General features: G+C 40.0%; 1 protein-coding gene across 1 annotated transcript in view; it reads left to right on the forward strand.

Moving 5' to 3' along the window:
* The window catches only part of cntnap2a (contactin associated protein 2a), a 412,697-nt gene that overhangs the window by 356,016 nt on the left and 29,497 nt on the right, over positions 1–27,184 (forward strand). Inside the window, exons 18-20 of the mRNA XM_037694005.1 lie at positions 10,183–10,353; positions 20,416–20,634; positions 26,349–26,585. Of these exons, the coding sequence (XP_037549933.1) occupies positions 10,183–10,353; positions 20,416–20,634; positions 26,349–26,585 (627 nt within the window). The remainder of the gene's footprint in view (positions 1–10,182; positions 10,354–20,415; positions 20,635–26,348; positions 26,586–27,184) is intronic.

The raw sequence follows: 27,184 nt of genomic DNA on the forward strand, positions 1-27,184 counted from the left end.
TGGATGGATGGATGGATGGATGGATGGATCTACATACAGATTAAACTAGACCTGTATTGTTACTACAGATAAAATAGAGAATGTCGTTTGTGTTTCCTGAACTGTGCAAAATGTTATTTTATATATTTTATTTATTTATTTTACTTGAGGTGATATCGTTAGGTGACTTTTTGGTCAACAACATTCACGACAGAGTCTCCAAAGTGTTTGAAGCGTTAGCTGGGCTGCTCGATTTCCCTTAAGTTTATTTAATTTATTTAATATTTGGGTGACAACATTTTGTCTCACATGTGGGGGGGCACCTGCTGAGGTGGATACGATGTAGGTGGAGGGAGGTAAAAAAAAAAAACGTGCAGTCTAAAATACAGGTAAACTTTACACATAACAAGCTTTGATTTTCTTAAATTTGCTCAAACTGTAGCCTCAAGGCTCGCTTAGTGTCTAATATTCAGAATTAGGTGAGAAAGCGATGGAAAATTAACCTTTTATTTTGTAAAATTAAAAAAAAATAATAATATAAGTCACCAACTAGTCTCCAAAAGTGCATTTTGATAGATTTTGCTTCCAACATGAGCCATGTTTTTGTTTTAAACTTTAAACGCGCTCTTGATAAATGCTTCTTCAAGCTTTTTGACGATCCTTAAAAGATTTTCTTTGTCCTCTGGTTTCTACTTCACTCATCCCCCGTTAAATTCTTCTAGCTGACCATGATGTGGTGTTTCATAAGTATGGGCTAAAGTAAAATGCTTCATGAAATAAGAAAAGCAAATAAGAAGACAAAACAAGATGAGCAGACTCTGAAAGGCAAATCTTTAAGAATTAGGAGGAAAAAATCCAAGGAATACGTGAAACAGGACCTGAGTCTGGGACTAACTGGACTTGTGTCATGACATCTTAAATCCAGTTTATGTTACAGATTATAGATTAAAATATTAATTTCTACATTTTACTGAGGAATGCCATTACAAATTACTGTGCACTAAAATTAATCATTATTGTGTTTATTTCATGACACCTCCCTTTAAATCTCAAAAAATTAAACATTTTAGTTATTTTTTAATGTAAATTCTCCTATAAAATTAGGAGTTGTGCAGATATTTGGATCAGTATAAATTTTTGTTTTAATCTTTTATTAAAATTAATGTTTGCGGTTATGGCTTATCAAATTAGCATTTACCTGAAGTTAATTCATTTACATTTAAATGAAGTGATTGATGATATTCTAAATTATCTTTGTAGGATTTTGAAATTCATCTGGGGATTTTTAGCTTTTATGTTTAAAATCTATGACCTAACAATTGCAACAACAAAATAAGGTATTTTAAGAGTAGATCACTCTAATACTCATAACTAAGTCAGTTTTAGAGATACTGATCAAAATTTTGATATGATAGTAGCTGAAGACAATTGTAAATGCATCACATTGCACTTTATATGTGCTTAAAACTTTGGCATTAGCTTTTAGTCGACCTTGTTTGTCTGTTAGCAAAATTTCTCATGAACCGCTTGACGAATTTTAATAAAACTTTCATAAACTCAGTATTCACCTTTTGAAACTAACTCAATCTATCATGGCTGCCACAACTAATCAAACGTGTCTAACACAGAAATGGGTAGAGCTGAATCAAACTGACAGATATTGAGCTAAAATTTGGGTGGTAGTAGCTGAGACTCCTTCACAGCACATATTCCGAGTGTTAATCGTATAAAATCTCATAGTTTCAAGATTGGGCTAAAACATTTACAGCTTTTTTAATTTTCAGCATACGATGAACTTAGCAGATTCCTTCTAGGAATGCTAGGCTCTGATTTATTTAATCTCAGCAATATTACCTGATTCATTGCACACATGTACTTTATAGAAGTATCCAGTTCTGTATTTTTTTTTTAAGTTCTTGTATTCTTTTTATTCATTGATGAATTTCGACAAAATAATTATTTATTTAATGCCCTTTCCCTGTGTCGCTCCCAGCTCTGAAGATTTAGAGCTAAAAGTGTACGACAAGCATTTTAATTACACAACAAAATTGATAGAGGTCTCAAATGACAGACGCAAACTAATTACCCGAACATTCAAATGCTACATTTACCCTGCATATACCGTACCTATAGACTCTGAAATGACAGGCCGCAGATGGCTCAATTACGCAAATGGGATGAAAAACAAGTCTCTGTGGAAATTAAAAAATGATTGAGGAAGAAGTGTACGCTTGACGTGCCAGCCTTCAGCTCTTTGCAGAACTGTATGTAAGTTCAAGTGTTTCCAACAATCACAGCCGAGCCGTGCCCTCGGGGGGCTCGTTGTACAGACGAGGCTAAACTTAGATGGAAACTCTCCCTGACAACTTTAACATGGGATGGAAGAGCAAGAAGTGAGAGTGCATGTTCTCTAACAAAGCTAAGCTCCAGACGTGATGAGTTTACAGCAAGTGACCTCAGCGTGAAGCTGTTTACATTGTATTTGTAATTTGAGTACTTGATTTTATCCGTCTTTGTTCGTATGTCTGAAAGTCTCCACGTTAATGACCTTCATGAGTGCAACCAGCCATCCTCACCAACTGTTGCTTCTGGCACATGACCCACCTGGTCAGGCGCAGACGGATGAATCAGCCACTTAGCTTTCAGGCCCAGACTCGCCTCGTGTCCTCCTCCACGGTTCGTTGCGTTTGATGTTTCTTTAAATCAGCGGCTGTTTTCAGTGTTTTGTGTCACACGGTGTTTCGGTGAATGAGTGGACGGATCCAAGAGCACAACGGGTATGAAGGAACACAACACAAACGTTGTTGTTTAATTATTGCTTGTGCTAAAATGCTATTATAATAATATTTTAATATTATAAGGCAAGGTTTTCAACTTTAGTGACTGAAAAAGTTTGATAATTGATCAAATTGATTTTAAAAAATCAACCAAGCGACAGGGTCCTGGAGAACCCTCATGCCCCGCCGAGACACACGCAGCAGGGTACGTCATGGATATGTTGTGCCTTTCTGTGTTGCCTCAGGAGGATGCCGAAGATCACTGGATTTATGATAGCAGGGTTTCTGCTTTTTGGCACTGTCGGATACCTATGTTATCGGCTATTAAGGAAGGCGGTGGCAGCAGTTTTGGCCATGGCAAAGCTGACGACTTTATGTGAGGGATCAGTTCGGGCTTCGAGCTCTCAGACTCAGCTGATTTACGAGCTCAACCGTAAGCTGGAAGTGATTTATGAGAATCGTAGGCCACTTGCAGCTTTGGAACTCGCCTTGGCAGAAGCTATAAGCTATATATATATGTATGCCACAATCCTTTCCTCATTGTCCTTCCCCTTTTCTATCTAAAGAATAAGGGGCTGCGCTCCTAGGAGCTGCAGCCACGTGCACTCCGCCCATCTTTCGGATGACTGTACGGAATATAATCTCACTGTACTCCGCTGAAGTGATAACAAAACTTATTCTGATTCTGAAAGAATGAGATCGTAGATACAGGCGGTTGAAATGAGTTTCCTCTGCAGGGTAGCTGGACTCACCCTTAGAGACACGGTGAGAAGTTCAGTTATCCGGAGAGATTCGGAGTAGAACCGCTGCTCCTCCACATCGAGAGGAGCCAGTTGAGGTGGTTCGGGCATCTGTTAATTATGCTTCCTAGGGAGGTTCTTTGGGCATGTCCGATTGGAAGGAGACCCCGGGGAATACCCAGGACATGCTGGAGAGACTATGTCTCTTGGTTGGCCTGGAAAGATCTTGGAGTCCTCTCAGAAGAGCTGGAAGAGGTGGCTGTGGAAAGAGGTGTCTGGACCTCCCTACTCAAGCTGCTGCCCCAGTGACCCGACTTTGGAACAAGCGGAAGTTGATGGATGGATGGATGGATGGTTGGATGGATGGTAAATGGACTGCACTAATATAGCTCCATTCTGTCATATCAAGATATTCAAAGCACTTTACAACAATATGTGCCTCATTTACCCATTCATGCATCACTCTACTAGATCTATACACAGAATAATCAGTATTTTATCACATTCATACACTGATGGGACACACATCAGAGGCAATGAGGGGTTCAGTGTCTTGCCCAGGGACACTTCAGCATGTGACTGCTGATGGACTCAAACCCGAACTCTTGCATTGGAGGACTGCGGTAACCACTCAGCCACAGCCGCCCCATTGATGGATGAAGGTTTTCTACTTCAAAATGACAAAAACTAAAAACAAGGTTATGAACAGTCTCTTGCAGTATTGCGAGATGTTACCTATAGTGCAGCTATTTGCCATTTTGAAATAGACTACATGTGGCTACACATTTAATCAGTTGTAGATCGATGTAAACACAATGATTGTTTCACAAAAGCTTCAATAAAATCTATCCAGCGGCTCATGAGAATTTTAACTTGCAAAGTTGGCTCCTAATAGTTAATGGCACAATTATAAACAAATGTTTTTGGTTTATCAGATATTTTAAAGACTGACTCATACATACATATTCTGAGCAATAACAGATTGTGCAGTAGCTTTACTGAAAATGTTTCCACTGGAGTCATCACTGTCTGTTAGCTAAATATCTCACCAACCTCTGGATAGTTCTAATGTTTTTTAAGAAAATAATTGTGTTCATAAAAGTCAACTTCTGACGCCAAAAACAAACCAGGATGGCTGCCACAGCCACCTGAGCTCACAGAGCGAACAAAAGGCTATACCCAGTCAATTTCACAGATATTAGGCTAAGATTTGTTGTGGTAGTAGCTTCCAGTGGTTTCCATCCTTGAGGAACACCATCCTACATGTTTTAGTTGCTTCCTGCGCCAACACACCTCATTTGAATGGATGGGTGATTAACCATCTTCTGAGGAACTTGAGAAAGTAATTAAATCATGAATCAGTGTGTTGGAGCAGAGAAACAACTAAAACATGCAGGATGGTGTTCCTCAGGGACCAGTGTTGGGAACCACTGGCTTATTCATTCACAAAACACACTCTTAGTGTACCATTTTTGCAATATTGCATACGATGATGCATAACATTCAACCAAAACAGCTACAGGTCTGTCTTTTCTTAATTTCAAATTTTCTTAATCCAAAATTGTTGCATTAAAGTTGGTAGTCTATTTCTTCAACCAATGCTAGGCCTTTAACGGTTAATGTTCGGCTCTGTTAGCCCACCAGCTGTCCCTGCTGGGCTGAAGACAAACCGAACGGACTTCTGAAAATGTCCCAGTCCACGTTGTTCACATCCCACAGAGTCCAAAGGCACGCAAGAGAAGATTTGATGGAAATGTCAAAAACAGTGTTTTTCCCCAACGGTACTTTTCTTAATAGCCGTCTGTACTTTAAGCTTTCTACACTCTACACACAAATAGCTTGATTGTAAACCAGGTTATATCTTGCAACGCATAAATTGTGCCCCCATTTCTAAATATGATCTTTTAATAGACAATGCAGCTTCGGTTTATATGAGAATTGTTAGAAATTGTGATTAGCAGACTGGTATTGGTTTTTCAGAGTTGGAAACGTTTGTTTGGTCAACACTTCCATGTGAGAGTGATGAATGTGCCGCTGCGCTCGGCCAAACCGTTACATCTGCGACTGGCACAGGAGGAATCGGCGGTTCATCGTTTGGCATTGGTGCATGTTCCTCGAACAGATTTCAGTCCAACTCTGGGTTTCCATCAACCAAATATCTGTCACTCCGTTGGTTCTCGCATCACGGAGCCCTTTTGAGCAGTTTTGCTCTCCTCCTTGTCCTTTAGCGAATACAAATAAGTGCTCGACTGCACGACACTGTTTCACTTCAGCTTCGTATTTGGGTGTGATTTTTGAGGAAACCCTCGTGTGTGAATGTGTCATTTCATTCCAGAGCTTTATTTTTTTGTCTGTAAATTAATCCCCGTTCTAGTTTCACAAAGCATGGCACCTTTTCCTGTTGGATGCACCTGTTGCTGTCACCAGTTATGTGAACCTGTTTTTCTCTTTTTGCATGAAATGAGAGAATACGTATTGTTTTGCTTCAGCATCCTGTGCAGGCGCCTGTTAGGTCCTGACGTGGCTGCGTTTAGGAAACGGCTGTGTAGAAATAAACAAAATTTCAGCTTCAAACACTTACAGTATCAAAAAGACGTCATCAGAGGGCTGGTGTGTGTCGGTGTGTGTGTCGTGTGTGCTTGCTATGGTCTGCCTTGCTCCTGGTGAAGGGATGTGCAGCAGGATGGAGAACGAAGGAGCTGCTGTTGGAGGATGTTCATCATAGAACCAGGAGACACACAACTCAGCTGGAGACCTGCACTCCCAGGCACAGACGCACATCTGGATGCTCTTACTGTCTTACTGTCAATGCTATGACTTTTGGTATTGGTGCAACTTTAGCTTTTTGAAATATTTAGCCTTTTCTGCCATTTTTTTCTCTCATGGAAAATTAATTTTGCTCATTTTACATCCTTCACATCTTTAGATGTGTTTACAACTTTTTTAAACTCCTTTCACATTTTGTTCTGCTTCTTTCAGCTTCCTTCTGCAAAATAAAACTTTTTTCAGCTATTTTTAGCTAATTACAGCTGTTTTTCAGCTGTTCTGTGCTCCTTTTAAATTCTAACTACAACATTTTTGTGCTTCTTCTAACTTATCTCTGCTCATTTCAGCTTGTTATGCTCCTACCAGCTTATTTATGCAATGTTCAGCTTTTGCTACTATTTCAGCTAATATTTGTTTTATGCTAATTTTAGCTTTTTCAGCTAATTCCACATTTTTGCATTCATTTCAACTTTTTTCAGTGTAATTCAGCAAAAATGTGCTCTTTTCACTTGCTTCAGGTAATTTCAGCTACTTTCTGTTTTTTTAGCTACTTTTCCGCTGTTGTTTTGCTCATTTCAGCTTTTTTTCAGATAATTTCCACTTTTAGTGCTCATTTTTGCTTCTTTCAGCAAATGTGTTCTTTTTGCTTTCTTCTGCTTAATTCAGCTTGTTCTACCTTTTCAGCTACTTTTTTAAGCATTTTTAGCTATTTTCAGCTGTTTTCAGATACATTCAATTTTGGGGGGGGGGGGGGGGGGGTAATTTCTGCTACTTTCAGCCAATTAACTTCTTCCTGCTAATTTCAGCTTGTTGTGCTCCATTCAGCTTTTTTCCACAATTTCAGCTACTATTTGGCTGTTTATGTGCTAAATTTAGCTTTTTCTGTTAATTCCACATTTTTTTTAAGCTCATTTCAACTCCTTCCACGTCCTTCTGGTAGTATAAGCTTTTTTCAGCCTTTTCACTACTTTTCAGCTATTTTTTGCTAAATTCAGCTATTTTGTTGTTGTTAATTTCCTAATTTTTGTGCTCCTTTCTGCTTATTTAAACCTAATTCTGCAAATATGTGTTCTTTCTCATTTGTTCTGCTACTGTAGGCTTAAGTTCTTCCATTTCAGCTGCATTTCAGCATGTTTTTAAGCTAATTTCAGCTGTTTTTCAGCAAGTTATTCAATAAGCATTCTCACTGCATTTTGCAGGAAATGTAATTTCGCTAGTTTTATTAAAAAATCAATAATTTGTTCTTTTTCAGATTTGGAGGAAGTGCAGTTTCTTGTATTCGCATGTTCTTTAACGTTTGGCCACTGCGGAGACAGACATCCTTTTAAACTGACAGATTCATGGACGGTTAATTTAATCATTAGCTGCACCAAGCCAACACTTTGGCACAGACAGTTCTTGCGCTCCCTCACACTTCTCCTCCGTGCACAGCTGTTGTCCAGGTGTGAGTCTGAAGCCAATCCTCCGAGGCATCCATGGTCTCTTCCGGTGGCCTTCACTGGTCCTCATCTCACCCCCTCTCCACCTGCTCCCCTCTACGACTTTCCTCTTTTCCATCCAGTGTTCAATGTTCGATCGTCTCGCCCAGCCACGGCTGGCTCCTCGCAGTGTCTCCCCTCAGCATGCTGTCTCCTCTACCTCCTTCACTTTACTCTTCATCTTCCCTGACTGATGGGGGTGAGACAGGGGGAGAGAGGAGACAGTAGAGGGAGTCACTTCATCAACCACAGTCTGATAGTTCATCAGCAGCTGCTTAGCGTGCTGCTACTTTGTCTTCATTAGCTGCTCCTGGTTTCCATTCATTCCATCGTCATTAGTGAAGTTATCAGAAATCCTCAAACCTTTTGTCTGTGGCCCATTGTCATCTCTTTATTTTTTATTTTTTTTAGAAAATCAATTATCTGCTATCTTTGAGCTTTCTATTAAACGCTGCAGGATGTGTCAAACCCAATCTATAATTTAAAGCTCAGCTTTCTTTACAGGAATGCACATCTCCCGCCGCCTTTCACGCCAGACTTTAAACGGAAACCATTACATGTTAAGAAATTTAAATTAAAAAAAAATGCTGCTTGGGTGAAAGCTTGAAAATAATTTGTGCAAACTCATGCAACATTTTCCATAATTCAATTCAAGGCCAGGAGACAGGAATGCAAGGAAACAGGAATGCATCCACGGCACCTCCTTTTCAACTCATTTGACATTTGGGGCTGTAGCTGAAATATTAATTTTATTTTATTAAAATCTGTTAGAAGTCAGTGTGCTGTGAATCACTCAGCTACGACCACACCAAACTTTCACTCAGTAAAAGTAACTGAGGTTTATCCATTTTCTTTGAGCAGGATCAGATTAGTTAGCAGTGGCGGCCATCTTTGACTCAAACGGCCCATCAGTTTCTGGGAGTTTCATTTAAATCTAATCAGGGATTTGTGAGATATAAACTCCAAAAGTTAACGCCAAGGTTTTAAGTGAACATGTTGTTTAGGGTGTGTTGATTAAAACTACCCTCTGTTCATCTCAATTACTAAAAGAAGCCACACGAAGACACGAGAGGATAGTTAACTGTTTTTGTTTTTTTTTAGTTTAAGGGCAGACACACTCAACAGACTTACACAGATGTCTCACTGAAGCCCGGTCACAAGAATCTGCACCGGACAGTGTGCGAGAATTGTTTTTAAATAATACATGCAGCTATCACAGCTCACAGACTGTCCATGATGACCTCGGCCTCCCAGCTGTACATGCAGGATCAAATGAGCTCCTCTCTGAGAGAGAAAAGAGTTCTCTGAACTCACACACATGGTTCAACATTCATTTAACATCAGTTAGTGATGAACGTCCTTGACCTTCGCCAAAGATTCCTCTGACAGGGTGTTGCACGATTGTGTGCTGGAGACTATTCTCAGCGACTACCACGCAAAATCTTAACTCAGTATCTGAAAAACTGACTGAGTTACAGCCATGTTCAGGTTTGCTAGGATTCCTTTGATGTGGCGGCCATCTTGAACTCCAAAAGTGAATCAGTTGTTGATGTACACAAAATGTTTTTTTTTTTCTGAAAGTTCCAATAAAACCCATTTACAGCCTAATTATCTAATCATTTTAAATATTGAACACTTTATTACTTTATCCAACAAAGTTAAATCAGGTCCTTTGAATGGTTATTTTTTGTTTGCTGTTGTTGAAATGTTTCTTCCTTTATCCAAAGGACTTCATCAGTCCGACGAGCCACAACAAACTCAGTCTGACAAGCAGCACATTCACATAGTGAACCAACCAGTTTGATGGTGATAAGATGGTTTCTGGAGTCAACCCTCTCCGCCGTCGACACCTCTGAGACAGCTATTTAAACAAAAAACAAAAACATCCGGAGTACCTGGATTTTTACCTGGATTATTGAGCAGGAACTTTGATGTTTTGAACCACTTTGACCATGGCTGACTCAGAGGAGTCGACGGGGGAGAGGGCGGACTCCAGAAACCATCTTATCACCATCAAACTGGTTGACCCACTATTTGAGTGTGCTGCTTGTGGGACTGAGTTTGTTGTGGCTCCTCGGACTGATGAAGTCCTTTGGATGAAAGACGAAACATTTCAACAAAAAGAAACCATCCAGAGGACCTGACATAACTTTGTTGGATTTTTTACCTGGATTATTGAGCATGAACTTTGATGTTTTTTACTTTATATTTGCCTTCGGTGGCAAGAAATATGAGAATATTTAAACAAGAATATGTTAATGGCTTTGAAGGAGCATAAAATGTATTTATAGTTGTGTGTAAATAACATTTATATATATATATATATGGGTTATTTTTATTAGATTAGGGTGTCTAATTAAATTATTTGTGGAGGGAAGGTGCTGAAAGTCTTGGAGAGAACAGTTTTCTTATATTTATTTCTCTCTCTCTGTCTTTTTACAGATAACTACTGGAACGCTGCATCCTTCACCACCCCGTCATCCTACCTGCATTTCCCCACTTTTCAGGGAGAGACCAGCGCTGACATCTCATTTTATTTCAAGACGAGCGCTCCCTACGGCGTCTTTCTGGAAAACCTGGGCAACACTGACTTCATCCGCCTGGAGCTCAAATGTAAGACACCTCTGGGCGGCTCGGTGGCTGCGAGGAGCCGTTTGTTTGTCTTTCTGTACATGTAAGCTGAATCTTTATCTATTCGAGGGTGTTGGACCGACGAGGCTTATGCAAGCACAGGAACAGGAACACCCATTTGCCTTCCTGATTATTACACACACTTTGTGTGATTGCAAGGGAGAGCAATCATTTATTTAAGGTAATTGGTGTGCACAATAATTATAACCATTATGAAGCTCTGCTTAAACCATTCAGCCACATTCAGAGATGACACAACACAAGCTCTTGTTCATACGTGCGCTCTTTTTATCCCCCTCTTTTCTTCTTTGTGAATAGGAGCATTTTAATATCTGGAGAAAAAAAAATCACAAGCTTTTCCATCACGGCGCAGACGCACAGTCCACCCACGCTCTCTGAGTGATGCAGCGCTGCCTGTGAGCAGAGTCAGAGTTTTTGTGTTCACCATCACTCTGAGGGGACAAAAAGTCTTTTTCACCCACAATGTCTGCAGGTTCACGTCAACTCTTTTACTTTTCACACGTGCACTCTCAGGATTTAGTTTTTAAACATTATAGCTCTCGTTAGGGGTGCACCAATAAATCGGCCCCGATTTCCTTAATTTTGAGAAATCGGAAATCGGCTGATTTTTTTAGTTTTATTCACAATTGTCTGAACTTCATTTATATTTCAGAGCACTACCTCATGGCCAGTTCAAACTAAGTTGGTATTGTTTCTAGGATATTGTTCAAGGATGTGTTTTTCAACAAAATAATATTGGAAAATTAAAAGTGCATTATGACCTTATAGCACCTGACAGTGTTGCTTATAAAACAAGATCGATATCGGACAAAATCAGAAGAGCAGGTCCGACTTTTGAGAAATCGGTGATCGGCATCGGCCAAAAAACTGCGATCGGTGCACCCCTAGCTCTCGTGTATTTAATAATAATTCACTAAAACCTGTTTGTTTCCAAACACTAACTTAAGCTTAGTTTTAATAACCAAATGGTTGAGAGAGATTTAAAATAATGTGACTACAGAATAAGTCAAACTACAACATTTTACGTGAACAAATCCCCCACAGGTGATCAGCTCTCAGGTAGAAGACCTGTGGATGTAGAGTTTGTTTGCCTGTCTGTTAGCAAAATAACCAGCGATCCTCTGGGCTCATTTAAATGAAACTCAGGAAGTAATAACTGGATGGACATCTAAAACTGATTACTTTAGGAGTCAACCCTTTTCAAGATGGCTGCCACCTAACTGATCATAGCCAAAAAATATAAAAAAGACTGTAACTCAGTCAAATGGATAAATATAAATAGATAAATTGGATGTGGTAGGGTAGCTTGTAGTACAAATAGCTATATTGCCATTCTTATTCTGGCAGATCCTGATCACCACTCCATGGTGAGTTCAGGTGTCTTCCATGTGGACGCAGGTTTCTGCTGCCCAGACGTAGAACGAACAGACTGAACAACTCATTCATCCCTGTGGAGATCAGGCTTCACATCAATGATGATTTCTGTTATTTTAATGACTTAATGTCTTGTTTAGGATGTTTTATATCTGACTGTGAAACAAATTGCCCCTTGGGTATAATAAAGATTCTTGAACTTGAACCCCTTCTTATCATAAGATGTTCCATATTTAAAATTCTGGCATGAAAGGTGGCGAGCCGTTCTCATTTCTTTAAGGAACTGCAGCTGTCTCCAACTTCTGTCTGAACTTTGTCCTGAAAGAAAGTCTGACTTCGACGGAAGGAAAACTTAAACATAGGGATGCTTTAAAATAATGTTAAAGTAAAACAAAAACCTTGACTTGGTGATGGTTTTGTTGCATTTCAAGGGTTTGAATCTCAGTCTGAGTTTTTCTGAATGGACTTTGCATGTTCTACAAACCAAAAACACATGTTTGGTAACTGGCAACTCTAAATGATCCCCTAGAAGTGTGAGAGTGTGGCCCTGCGATGAACTGCTGACCTGCCCTGGGTTTGCAACACTTAATGACAATGTTGGAGACGGGCACCAGCTACCGATGACCCTGCACAGGGTTAAGCAGTTACAGAGAATTATTACATGATAATGAGAGAACAACGAAGTTGCTAGCTAATGGTTGAGACAACTAGACGGATCCGATTTAGTGCTTCAGAAAGTACGACCTAACGTGAGGTGTAAACGACCTGAAAGCTAATTAAACCTTGGTTTCTGTGAGGAACGGAAAGAAAAATAGTCCTGCAAAATGCTGATATTTGTCTTTACGGCATGTGAAAGAAACGAGCAGTTTGCAGCCGTAATTATGTGACAGGTATTTGTTAAATATAACGCCTGCATGAGAGACGGGAGCCATAATTTTACAGAGCATCACATGGTAATTATTGCACGGACCTGTCACTGATTCTTATCTATTTTTACTCCACAAAGCTCCTTGTTTTTTCAACTAGACACTCAGAAACACGTCCACCGAGAGAATTCAAAGGTTTTACAACAAAACGAAACTCTTTAAACACCAAACGGGAGAGCTTTCCCTTCTTCCGAGTCTTTTTGAGACCTTTGAGATGTCACATACCAGGCTTTGTTAATCCGTTCCAGTGGCTCGAAATAAAAATGTCTGCTCCTGCAGCGGAGCCGCTCTCATCGAGTTTTAACATCTCTTCAAACTAATCACAGAGCTGCACTGTGAAGGAGATTCCTGGCACCGCACGCCGCCTGGTTAATTGTGTGTCGTCGTCATTCGGAGGGTTTCGAACATTTGGGTCGGAGTTGCTCGCTGGTCTTTTGTATAAAAATGTAAAGCAGTTTACTGGAGTTCCCTTCTTCGCTGATGATAAGTGAGCTTTTTACACTTGCTGTCTAAAAGCTTCAAAAGCTTCCTGATAACGTGAGCGCTGATTTAGCATCAATGTTTTCACCTTTTAGATTTTTCAGGATGGGTGGGGTCAACTTGCACTCTAACTGGATTTAATGCTGTTTAATTCATGCAAATCTCAAATTGTTCAGCTTACTGGGTGTTGTGGATGTTTTTAACTTTTGCACTTTTAGACTAAAATCAAAATATTTACATTTATGAACTTTTGTTTTCATAGAAATACACTGACACTGTTTTTATTCTTTCAAAATAGTTGTCCTCTTTGAAATCTGCAGTTTTCTGTCTTTGAGCTAGCGTTTAGCTGCTATTATCTTTGTGCTACTTTTAACTTTCTATTTTATGCTTTTAGCTAGCACATCCCTATTTTTGGCTTTAAGTATTTTTGTTTACTTTTAGAGTCTAAACATCCTGCTACTTTTAGCCTTTTGATACCTTTATCTGTAACCATTTGCTTCAGTTTTTTTTATTTTAACAATAATTGTACTTATTTTTTAGCTAGTCTTTTGCTACTTTGAGCTTTTAGCTAATATTTTGCTAGTCTGAGGTTTAAACTTTTAGCTAGCCTCTTGTATATTTAGCTTTTAGCTTGTGTTTGACTTGTTTTTACTTACATTTTGCTTTTTATGTTTTTAGCTAGCATTTTGTCACATTTAGCTTTTATTTAGCTTCTTGCTTCTTGTAGCTTTGAGCTAATCCTTTGTTGCTTATAGAGTTAGTGTTTTCATCTTATAGTCATTTTCTACTTTTAGCTTTTAACCAGCATTGTTTTTTCTTTTAGCTATCATTGTGCAACTATTAGCTTTTAACTTTACCATTCTGGTTGTTTTTTTTATTTTAACAATAATTTTACTTAACTTTTAGCTAGTCTTTTGCTACTTTGAGCGTTTAGCTACTATTTTGCTAGTCTGAGCTTTAAACTTTTAGCTAACCTCTTGCATCTTTAGGTTTTAGCTTGTGTTTGGCTTATTTTTGCTTGGGTTTTGCGTTTGATGTTTTTAGCTAGCATTTTGTTACTTTTAGCTTTTATTTAGCTTCTTGCTTCTTGTAACTTTGCGTTGGTGTTTTCTTCTTCTAATCATTTTCTACTTTTAGTTTTTAACCAGTATTTTATTTATTTTAGCTATCATTGTGCTATAATTAGCTTTTAACTATACAATTCTGTTTTTTTTAACAATAATTTTATTTAACTTTTAGCTAGTCTTTACATACTTTGAGCTTTTAGCTACTATTTTGCTAGTCTGAGGTTTGAACTTTTAGCTAACCTATTGCATCTTTAGCTTTTAGCTTGTGTTTGGCTTATTTTTGCTTACGTTTTGATTTTTATGTTTTGCTTTTTATGTTTTTAGCTAGCATTTTGTTACTTTGAGCTTTCATTTAGCTTCTTGTAGCTTTGAGCTAATCCTTTGTTGCTTTGAGTTAGTGTTTTCATCTTCTAGTCATTTTCTACTTTTAGCTTTTAACCAGCATTTTCTTTTCTTTTAGCGATCATTGTGCTACAATTAGCATTTAGCTGGAGTTTGTCAGTTTTTGTCTAGCATTTTTATGTGTTTGTCTTTTAGCTAGAAATTTTCCTATTTTAGGTTTCAGCTAATATTCTGCTTCTTTTCAGCTTTAACAACTAGTTTTGGTTTATTCAGCAAAATTAAGCAAAGTCATTCAGTCTTCACCATTCAGGCTGCGTTTTCACAGAAAATGTAATTTTATTAGTTTCTGCAAACATTGTAAGAAAATGCTTTTCCTCCAAACCTATTCAGACAAAGACAGTAAGTATTTAGACAATAGAAGCTGCTGTGTGTGTGTGTGTGTGTGGGGGGGGGGGGGGGGTATCTCCAAAGCCTTTTGAAATGCCCCCACATCGATTTTATTTCCCCTCCTCTCTGCTATCATCCTGCTTTTTGCCCCGCAGCACACATTTAGACACACTGTGGCGAAACGACTCGTATGCACACTCGCACGTTTAAACACACATAATCTCTGCCCTCTCTCGGGTGCAAACTATCTGCTGCGATCCAGCGAGGGCATGAAATGACAGCATTAAACCAGAATAGCACGGCTTTGCCATCGCAGTGAAACACACCCTCACTAAGACTCACAAAACCATGTTTAAAAAAAAAACCCAACATGCTCCGTCCTCAGCAGAGTCAAAGTCATATTCCTCTTTTAATCTTTACAGTAAAGGAAAGGATTTTGGAGAGCAAGCGCTGATGTCTTATTCAGAATGTCTGAACTGGGAACAAATAGAAAAGCCTCTAAGCCACAGATGCTTGATTTTGTGAATTTTCTGTGGCTCGAGGGAAAGTGTGTTCCATGTGCCACTTTTTGAGTCCTCAAGAGACAGCATTTCTAGATGCTGTCTTACCCGCAGGGTTAAATTTGAGTCAGGTATCCAGCAGAGGAAAGATCTACTGGACGTCTTGGCTTATAGAAACCTGTCATTGTCCAAACTGTACAACCAGGCTGCAGTTTTCTCTAATCTCCTTACGGTTGGATTAAATGGTTTATCAGCTGAAAATATAACAATCATTAGTTTTAAACCTCCGCAAGAAGTCTAGATTAGGGGGTCTGGATTACTGTATATGAGTTGTGATGGATTGTTTTAAATAAAGGTGAGCTCAAGACTTTTTTGGTCAAATTTCTTTAGTTGCATTTGTTATTTAAAAAATATTAAAGGAACTAAAAATAATGCCCTTGCAGGTTGCACCTTCAGAGTTAAGGAGTCTGAGGAAGCTGCAGCCCCATTGACATAAACTAAAATTATTTATCTGATGCACCGGATCAGACCTGCAGACCAGTCCGGGCCCAGCAAGCCATCAGCGCATGTATGCATCCGAGAGTCGATGTTTAAAGTTTGCTCCATAACTCAGAGCAGGAGCCAGAACAACAGGTCATAAGATCCAGTCGTCGAAACAGAAACCAGAAATAATACCTTTGAGTTTGTCACATATGTCCTCAGATGATGTTAAAGTGTTAAAGAGAAAACAGGAAGTGACTGAACCAGATAAGCCTTATTGGCACACATAAATATAAACTGATACACGAGATGCCGAGCTCCCGCCCCCTTTAAGGGGAGGAGCCTAGAGAATATAGGGACGGACACTTCTGGTGATCAGCGCTTTGTCATCCGGGACCCTCGTCGAAGCCTCAGCGCTGGTCCTGTAACTTTTCCTGCCTTAAAAGAAATTAAATGGTAAAACTTTATTCTACTCAGCTGTTATTCGTGTCGGCGCGAGTCTTCTCTCCACCTGGGAATAAAAGAGCAGACTTTAAACGCTGTGGTTGACCGGTGATAAGTTCACGAGTATCAAATCTTCTTTTGTAAGCACATCGCCTAAATCACTAAATAAAGTCTAATTAACTATAAGATATTAATTAATGGGTTGAAGTATTTAGAATCAGAATCATCTTTATTGTCATTGCACCGAAGCACAACCAAATTACATTTCAGTACAGCGCGTACAAGAAGCACAAACAACCAAACAACATTGACATGAGAAGACGGGAGTGCCTGAGGCTGCAGCCTCATGAGAGGCGCTGCCTTTTTTGTTTGATAAGAAAAAAGCAACACGAGGGAAAGAAGAGGTTAAAAAAATTCACATCTCACACTGCATCCCTAACAGGACACAGTGTGAGGTTGCCAAAAATCTCTGCACAAAAAAAAAGCAACATACAGGTGACACAATGAAAGCAGGGGAAGGAGCAGGAAGAAATGCGTCCGCCTTCGCCGAGAGCAAGGAGGAAAAAAAAAAAGACAAATCAAGATGGTCGCCACAGCAAAGCGATCCTGTTGAATACAAAAATGTCTGACTGGGTCAATTATACAGATGTTACGCTAAAATTTGGTGTGGTAGTAGCTGACAGTCATTCCCAACACTCTAATCACTAAACAAGATAATAATGCGCAAACAGCATCAACGTTGTCATTTCCCCACAGAAGACGATCTTAGTTTAGAACTGATAATCCTTCGTGTCACCCTTTAATTTTGAAAGTTTATGTTCAGCTTCGGCTTCAAAAGTAGCAGCTTAACCGTGCGGCTTTGAGTTTGATTTGGGTTTAAATCCTTAAAGGGGCTTCGAGCAAAAGGCTAACAAAGCAAATGAGACAAACAACAAAAAAATTAGCTGCACAACAGAAGAGGAGATGGAAGCAATAAGATGCTGCCAGGCGTCTGAAAATAGATGAAGAACAGCTAAACTGAACTCCACATTAGACAAACACGCAGCTACACATATCCACTCCCACACACGGGGGGATCTTTACACACAAAGACACCTTCCTCACCGTTCATCATCATTCAGTTGTGCTGAGCTGCAGCACATAATTTAAAACCTGCCTCCGTGTGAAACGATAAACACAAACCCAGATTTCAAAAGTAAAAAGCCTCCGAGCTAACTCAAAAGTTTAGGCGCGCATACCGACATTAAATTACAACTACACACACACATTTACCTCATGACACTTCTCAGCTGCACGGGTAAATGAGGCGTGCTCTGTGTTCTGGGGGGACTTGAGTTTTTATTTCTGCCCGTGGAAAGAAACTTGTAGGGCGTGCACTTTTGCTGTGCACCAACGTTGAAACAGCTACGCACGCAAACACATAAAAACACAAAGATCAACGTGTTTACACTAGATTTCTGGAGCTTTGCTTTACTTATAAAACATGTGATAGTGAATGTTTGTAGTTTACGAGCTGAGTGTTTTTCTGGACTAATTGAACAGGAAATACAAGTAAACCTTAATGTTTTTGGTGCAAGAGATTAAAGTGGGTAGGAGTTGCTCTGTGTATAATAATTATGATGGATCATGGCGAGCACAGGGAGCAAATGTATCCAACGCCAGAGCCAGGGAGTGGCCATTGGTGGTCATGGCCCCCATAGAGTAATCTTCAGCCACCCCACTGGCCACCTCAATCATTTGAGAAAACTGTACTTTTAAGCAATGTAAAAACTAGAAAGCATAGTTTCCTGAAATGATGTGGTCAGTTTACACACATAGTGTGGCCATCTTGGATTTTGACGTGGCGACCCAATTTTTGAAGGGAACCTTTCTTACGCCTAGATGTGGCGACACGCTAAAATGGAAATTGGTATCTCGTTTATTTTTCAAGTTATCGCTCTCACAACATTCACTGATGGACAGATGAAAGAAAGGTATTTCCAATGCCCCCTTTTGGTTCCTCGACGGGGGACAGTAAGTTGTGTTAACCCTCTAAACCATGCAGGCCCTTTCAGAGAACAATTTAAGGTGTAGCACTCCTTGGAGGAATGCATATCACCCACTAGTTTTCATGCCAAATTATTACCGTATTTTCCAGCGTTTAAGTTGTAGTTTTTTTTGCACAGATTTGTCCTGAGACTTACATGTGTTTGTTTTTATTCCCATATTTATAACACAATTTTTGATTGGCGCTTTAAATTTGGAAGCACTGCAACAGCGAGTCCTCTACGCTCGCTTCACTCAGCTGGTGCAGGTGGAGGAACGCTGGAGAGCGAGCGGCTCCGGCTGTGATGGATGGATGGCGCCGCCCAGGCGAAATGAAGCTGTTTTGACTATTAAATAAACGCACAATAAACACGACGAATCAGCAGTGATGCATAATAAATGAGACTTATACGCTGAAGCAACTTTTGTGGTTTTTTTCTTCATGATGCTTTTATTGACTGCTGCAAGTTGTACTCCGGAGCGACTTATACACCGGAAAATACGGTAATTAAAATCATAAAGGATGATCTTTTGCGGAGGAATGGCATAGTTGTAGCCATTTTGGTCCAACCTTGACTTTATCCAGGAGAATGTTTCTGTAATTTTATTTTATTTTTTTTACATATAAAAAATTTAAAAAGTAGGATGGACCAGTGAGTGAAAAAGAGAAATCAATTTAGGCCTGGATCATGGGTTTCATGAATAGCCTTGAATTTTTAACCAGAAAAAGTGTAAGAAAAATTGATTCATTCATCCATCTTTCTTCTAGAGCTTTCACGATGATGATACGAGTTAAAAATGCTCTCAGACGGTGTTTTTGTTTGTCCTTGACACTCGAATGATAGATCATCTTCAGACTTGGTGTTACTCACATATTTAGTCTGTGAGAGATTAAAAGAGAGATGTGGGCTCTTCAGTGCTGTCTTCAGCTGGCAGGTTCACTGTATCTAAGAAGCTTTGTCACAAAAAGAAACAGAAGTAGGAATGTGAGCGGGTGCATGTCAGGCTGGAGGAGTCTGAGGCGGAGACGTCTCTTGGTGTAGCAGCAGATGAGGCGAGGAGTGCTCTCTCGTTCTCAAGTTCAAATAGGAGTGTGTTTTAGCCTCCCTAACAGTGATAGAGCTTTAACGAAAGCACGTGACAACATGCGCACAAGACAGAGTTCATCTCCAACTGAAGGGTCCGTGCGTTACATTAGATCAGTGCAAGGAGTAACAACAATTAATAAAATAAAGGTTTTTAAAATAAAAATAACGTTGGTGGTAGCAAGAAATAACTGAGCTAGATGAAGACGATGAACATTTATTTAATGAATAAACTGATACAGATTCTCTGTTCTCCATTTATTCCCACGGCGGGTGGCTTCCTGATCCCCCAACAGAACCAGGGGATGCAGCAACCCAACATCTTGTTATGCAGAACCGACAGGTCCTGACACCTATAGACGACCTGCGGGATTAGTCTCATCCAAAGCTGTGTGCGCTCTCGTATCGCAGAATTAAAGTCCATACAAGCCAAACGAGCAGCTCTGAAACTAACGAGCCGTTAGATTGGAGACCGAACGCTCGTCTACCTACAGATTACACCAAGTTTGGGGATTTGGGAAGTTTCAAAGCTGTTTATGTATATACAATACATTACAAATATATTTATATATTTTCAGACATGTTAAATGGAATTTGTGTGTGTACATGTACTGTATACAGGTATGTGTACGCGGATAGGTGTGTGCACATTGGGTATAAACTTTTTTATTGTTATTTTGTGTGTGTTCAGTCAAAGCAGATGCATTTGCAGATGTGGGTTTGTTTTGCAAGGGGTTGTGTGTGTTCAAATGTGCATGTATGTATACATGTAGATATATATATGTATGTATGGATGGATGCACAGATTCATACTGGTGTTGGTACACCCTGTGCAGTGTGCAATGGTTTTCACGTGTCTGGAATGAATCAATAAATTAAAAAATACATAAGATTCATGTCCCTCTTTCTGCAGCTCCTAAGGTGATCTCCTTCTCCTTCGACGTTGGAAACGGACCCGTGGAGTTAACGGTGCACTCGGCCACACCCCTCAACGACGACCAGTGGCATCGCGTGATGGCGGAGCGTAACATCAAAGAAGCAGTCCTCCAGCTGGACCAAACGTACCGGACGTCCCAGCTGGCTCCGGCACAGGGACACACACGACTAGAGCTGTTCAGCCAGCTCTACGTGGGTACGACACAAACACACACAGACTCCAAACATTTGGTAAACCTCAGGTGAGGGACAGACTGCACAGTGGATTTTGTACCTGGATGATTGAGCATGAACTTTGATATTTGACTCTTGTTTAAAAACTTCCTGTATAAAGTGTATTTTCCGTTCTGCTACTCTAAGATTAAAAACAACCGCAGTGGGAGCAGCTGATTGTTTCATACGTTGAATATGTGGTAGCTTTGCTGGAAATTACATCCTTAAAGCTTAGCGACAGCCATCATTAATTAAGCCGCACACAGACGCGTTTCATTTGCACAAATTCATGGAAAGTCAGCCACATTGGTGATCAAAGTTTTAATAAATTTAAAACAAACTTTTTTTTTAGCTGTCATTTCTGAGCTGACTTTAATACTTTAATCAGCATTTATATTACTGTGGATTAACATCACAAAGAGATTATCAAGTTCTGCTTTAATATTACTGGGAAAGTTTTCATCCTGGTCTGTGCGACGCCTCAAGCTGATCAGGAGTTCAAATGACAGAATGTCTGGTTTCCTTCTTGTGATTTTCTTTCTGTTTCATTTTTTCGCCCTTTGTGCTGAGCTGTGAGTGCTTCGCTGACCAAAAGCGTTTTCGGGGATTTGTGGATGGAGGGAAAAGTGCTGAGGCAAATCATAGACTTCCTTATATCTCATGGAGAAAGTTCTGCTTGAAGGAGATTGTTCTCAATTCCAATCAGGCATTCCAAAGTGATAACATTAACACTCCTGATCCCCGTTTGTTACATAATTCCTTCCCCTCTCGTCGCTTCTGCTGATTGGAACATCCTCCCCTTATCGTGAACCAAGAGCGCTTGGAGTACATTTGTGCTGTCGTTGAACTAATCGGGAAAAGGCGAGAACAGCTTTGTCTTTGTGGAGCGTGTGCGTTTAAAACCAAGAATGGCTTCCAGATACCGAGCTTTAACCACAGCCTCTAAAGCAGTCTGTGTTTACTCTTTTCGGAGCTCAGGGTGTTCTGTCCTGCTTTCTCCAGAGTAAGCAAGCGACGGATTGTGAGTAAGCTCAGCCCAGGAGGTGACGGCACCATCTCGTATCTGGTCGCTAATCTCCGTTTAATCCTGAATAGAGCATCGCCTTGAGAAGTTACAGCAAAATACAAAGGAAGTGACCTGACCACTCGCAGGGAGAGGTCCACGTTTGGCCTGTAGATAAAATCTTACTGTGTTTGAGCCAGAGATTTGGACAGAGGAAAGAAAGTTCTGCAGGCAACAAGATTCCCTTGATTGTGCCTTACAATGGCACACTTGAAACACAGTATACAGGTTGTAGGAGTATGTATCCCTCTTCTTTGTGTTTTGTTTCCTTACACAACCTGTAATTGTACTTTTTATTTGATTAAAAGCAATCATTTTCCAAAAACACACCAGATTAATAGAGTTAAATGGGAGGACAGCTAGTTTGAAATCATTTTTAAAAGCGGAATAAGTGGTGTGTGCTTATGTATTCAGCTCCTTTGCTTTGAATTCCCAAACTTTACATTCAGTAGTACATCCATTCATTATCTGTACCTGATTCTTCCATTTCAGGTCGCGGGGGTCACTGGTGCCCATGTCTTACTGTATTTGCCGCTGTATAAGTCGCACCTTTTTGCACAAATTTGCAGGTCCTGTGACTTATACACAGAAACGACTAATATACGTTTTTTTCCCATATTTATAACCCAATTTTTGGCTGAGATCTGACTATTTCATTCATTCTGACATAGAAAATATTAAACACTACCATTTTCAGCCAGTAGAGGGCCCTCGACTCATATGGCAAGCCAAGTGTCTCATTAATAGGTAAAAGTGGCTATTAATGAGACACTTGGCTTGCCATACAGGGCCACCTTCATCTCGCTCTGGAACTCCTGGAGCAAACGTCAAATCATCAGCCTTTTGCTGTGCCACCCAGGAGAAATGCAGCTGATTTGATCGTCAAAGTGCATTTATTAAGGAAAAGTTCAACCGAGACACACCTTTAGTATAATGTCGAGCAAACAAATAATTGTTTTTAGGTGTTTATCTTGTTAAATTTAGAAGAAATGTACAGAGAGTCGTCCCTCTGCACGCTCCCATCCGCAAATCAGCTTTTGAAATGCAAATGATTTGACTGTCAAAGTGCATTTATTAAGCAAAAGTTAGACTGAGACACACCCTTGCTATAATTTCGAAATAACAAATAATTGTTTTTAAATGTTAAGCTTGTTAAATTCTTGTTAAAGTCCTTCCGTGCACTGTCCCGCGGCCGCCATTTGGCAGCCAATCGATTTTTGGCACAACACCAGCCCACATTTCTGGGTGGTCAGCAGTGATGCATAATAGATGTGACGTATTTATGTTTATTTCCACTTTATTAGACATATTTGGACTGATGCAACTTATACAGCAGTGTGACGTGCACGGCGGAAAATACGGTGATTGTTAAATAAGATCAACTTGTGAGCGATGTATGTGTCAAATGATCTGAATCTGGTAAACACCTGTATGAACTTCTCCCATGCTCATCACCAGTTTAACATTTCTATTAAGGACTACAACCAAAAAAGATATCATGAAGACCAAGAACTCTTCACAAAGGTCAGAGACTAAGTTGGAAAAATGTAGATAATGATTGGTTTATCAAAGATATCTCATAGCTGAGAAGTGTAGCAGGAAAAAAAAAAACATTAAATAATACATATTATTTTGGGATTGATTTTCCCAAATATGACGGTAAGTTGTGGTAAAATAAAACCAAACTTAAACCTTTAGGTCATTGTAATGTTAAAAACATAATTTTACAGTGAAACATGGTGGTGGCAGCATCATGATGTAGAGTTGTTTTTAATCCGCAGGGATTGGGAAACTGGTCAAAGTTAAAGAAAAGGTGGACTGAGCTGAAAACTGAGAAATTATTACGAGGAACTTGTTGGAGTCTTCTACAGTTTGAGACTGGGACAGAAGTTCTCCTTCCAGCAAGACAACGACCCAAAACACACAGCTGGAGCAGGCCTCCACTGGTTCAAGGAGATCCAGTTAAATGTCCCATCAAAGCCTAGACTCAGTCCAACTGAGAATCACTGGTTTGGTGTAAAACTGTTGGACACAAGCACCGAATTCCAAGTTGTAAAGCAACAAGAGAAATAAATCCCTACACGCAGTAGTTGTCTCTGGTTTTCATTTATTTGACAGTTTAAAGTGGGAAAATATGAAGCAAGCCAGTATCTCGGAAAAAAAAAAAGCCACTTTCATTTCTGCTGCAACAAATCTTTAAGGTACAAATTAGCTCTTGAAAGGACCACTTAAAATGATCTGTTGTGTTTCCCACAAGCGCACAGCAAAGACATCAAATAAGTGTCTTTATTTTGCCTACCTTGCTTGTATTTTTGTCTCTGTGTCATCCCCTTCACTCCCTCTTGATCAATATGCTTCTTGTCAAGCGTTTGATTGCTTTAGTGTTTACTGCACAGTGGCTCATTTGCTCTAATGGCCTTGAAAGTAAATGCTACACCGTCAGCCTGCTGTCATTTACTTCACACGGTTAACTTTTAGCTTCCCATACGTGCACATAACTAAAAACCTTACAATGTTTTATTACCTTTATGCTACCATCTGGGTCTGGATTTCCATCTTGATTAGTCATCCTCACATGTATCTTTGTGTTTGTCTACGTTTTTTACGTTATTGTTGATTTCTTTTCTTTATGCATTGCTTTTTGTTTGCTTCTGTCTTCATGGATTGCATTCTTGCATGCTCCTGCTCACTGCATGTGTGTGACACCTGGCACAGGAAAACCAGCCTCGCTCACCTGCCAAGACAGTAGGTAACATTTATTCGTAGCACCAAACAGTATTTGTGTTTATTCACGTTTGAAGGTTTAAACTTTATAGTCAAAGACGGTATATGTTAATAACATAATTGTAGATTATTTTAATTATATGGACTTCAACATGAAACTAAAAACATTTTTGAAAAATGCATTTATAGTTGCGTACCTTATTTTATTTTTACCTGAGCAAACCATGATATGCTCACCCCCGTGCTTTAATAAAGTGGACCATCAGATCCTAATGTCTCGCCTGGAGAACTGGGTGGACATTCAGGGTCCTGCTCTACAGTGGTTTAGATCTTATTTAACAGGGAGAAGCGTGTGCGTTTTAGGTGCTGTTGAGTCCTCTGTAATGCCTCTCGTGTGGAGTACCTCAGGGATCTATACTTGCTCCCCTTCAGTTTTGCCTTTACAGTATTTACTTCCTCTGGGATATAGTCTCTGGAAACATGGTGTTACTTTTCATGTTTTATGCTGATGACAGCTAAATTTATGCTCCATTACAACAAAAGTACTTGTTTTAATACAAGTACTTAATTTTTTTATTCTATACTCAATTGTACTCATATACAGTACCCTGAGACAACTTCTGCTGTGATTGGGCACTACTGTATTGTATATAAATAAACTGAATTGAATTTAAATTAATATGTACTGTTACAAAATGTTTGATTTTCCAAACGCCAGAAACTTGTAGTTGCACTTAAACTTTCTGTGGGACCACACGTGTGAGCGTGTGAGTGACAGACTTTAGTCACTATCCATCGAGCTCTATTAATGTAGCATTTACGAAGTATAGAGAAGTGGCATGCACCTGTGCATCGATGTGCGCCGGTGCGTCCGTGCCCGCCTCGGTCTCTGTAGGCTTCGGAGCCTGCTGTCCGTTTAATCAGAGACTGATTTAGCCCCGGGTAAACAGGTGGCAGAAACCTCCAGCCAATCAGTGCTACAAAATAGATTAATTAAGAGGTCTACTAAGAGTCTAATTCTTTATGAGACTGGAAAGCAGAGAAAGCAGGTGAAAACCCACCTGCATCTTTACTCGTGAATAATGCGTTGGCTGGAGAGAAGCGTTGTGAGTGGTTGTAATCTTCCACTCTGTAGCTCTTCCTGCTTCTTCTTTAAGTGAAAACGCTGATAAAGAAGGAAACCGTGGGTTCAGGTTTCTTTAGATGTTTCATTTCTTTAATGGGCACTTTTCTGTAAGCTCTGGGATGCAATTTAAAGCTTTTAATAACTAAAACGTCCCATGGCTCTTGTTGATAGCGCCCATGAGGGTGTATACATACTTGCATGTCTTTCCTCAGTACGTGTACTTGTGTATTTGATTCAATACCTGCAGGTGCATGTTTATGGAAGTGTTTATTGCTTCAGTCATTTAGGTGCAAATTCATCTATTTAACACTCCTGCCTTGTCTAAGTTAATGGGTAGTTATACTGTAATGGTGCACGGCCAGAATGACAATAGGAGCACTTTGGAAAAAATGGCTATCGACACCCCAAGGCTAAACGTTAATGTTTGTATTGACTCATTGAAATCCAGTGCATTGTGTGTGGCGTGTGTTTGTTTGTGTGTAGCATGTAGCTTACCTGCATCTATTAGCACGCGTATACTTGTGAGATGTTCATTAAGGCGGTGTGTTCATTAAGCTGTTCTAATTAGTGAAAGAATCAAACGAGTTGAAGGTTGTTTCAAGAACGACTCTGCAGTCTGAGCGATTAGCATAACATCAGTGGCTTCCTCCCGGCTTTAGGATATTAACGTTTCCAGAACTGATTAAAACAGAGCCTCTCGCATTTGGAATCACTTTCTGTAACCCTGAACTTTGTTTGTCAGACAGTATTTTACACTTCTCTCTGTTTTATTTCTGCTCCTCAGGTGCTGCAGGGGGACAGAGGGGGTTCCTGGGTTGTATCCGAGCCTTGCGGATGAATGGCGTCACCCTCGACTTGGAGGAGAGGGCCAAAGTGACGCCTGGGGTGAAGCCGGGTTGCCAGGGCCACTGCACCAGTTTTGGGATGTACTGCAGGAATGGGGGGAAGTGTGTGGAGAGGTATAACGGCTATTTGTGCGACTGCACGACCACTGCCTTCAACGGGCCGTTCTGCACCAAAGGTGAGAGGCTTTTTCAAATAAAACTGAAGATGAATATCACAGCACAGCTATTGCATCTTAAAGTGAATCACACCACTCCATCTTCAAAATCTTTCATTTAAAAACAAATGGGTTCTTCCCTGCAGAAGTGTTAAACTCGTTTTATGCAGGCTTTGGCTTCTTTTTTGCTCTACTTGCAGGATTTTCTCATAGTCTCCAAAAGCAGCCGTTCCTTTGTCGGTCTTAACACACTACGTTTTTGTTCTTTGGAGAGACCCAAACTCTCAGCCCACGCCCTCACAAACTGTATTTGTGAGCGTCTTATCATTCACAGTGCCTCATTAGTCCACGGAGTCAGAGTCAAATTGTACCCGGGTTACTGCGAGAGGAGCTGTGTCTCTATGAGCTTCATTTCTGCTGCGCTTTGTGATCGTCCTCACTTCCTCGTCAGTCTGCAGCCATCTGTGTTCAAAGTGTTTGGACTTGTGATAAAAGGCATTGATTGAGAGTGATATTGTGCTTACCCAGCAATCCTCCCTGACTTCATGGTGCGTTCGATGAATGCTGATATTGTATAAAAGCAAGAGCAGGGAGATCAAAACTTATATATATATATATAT

This window comes from Nematolebias whitei, chromosome 20 (genome assembly GCF_014905685.2).
Source record: "Nematolebias whitei isolate Nwh7 chromosome 20, NemWhi1, whole genome shotgun sequence".
NCBI classification, from domain to species: domain Eukaryota; kingdom Metazoa; phylum Chordata; class Actinopteri; order Cyprinodontiformes; family Rivulidae; genus Nematolebias; species Nematolebias whitei.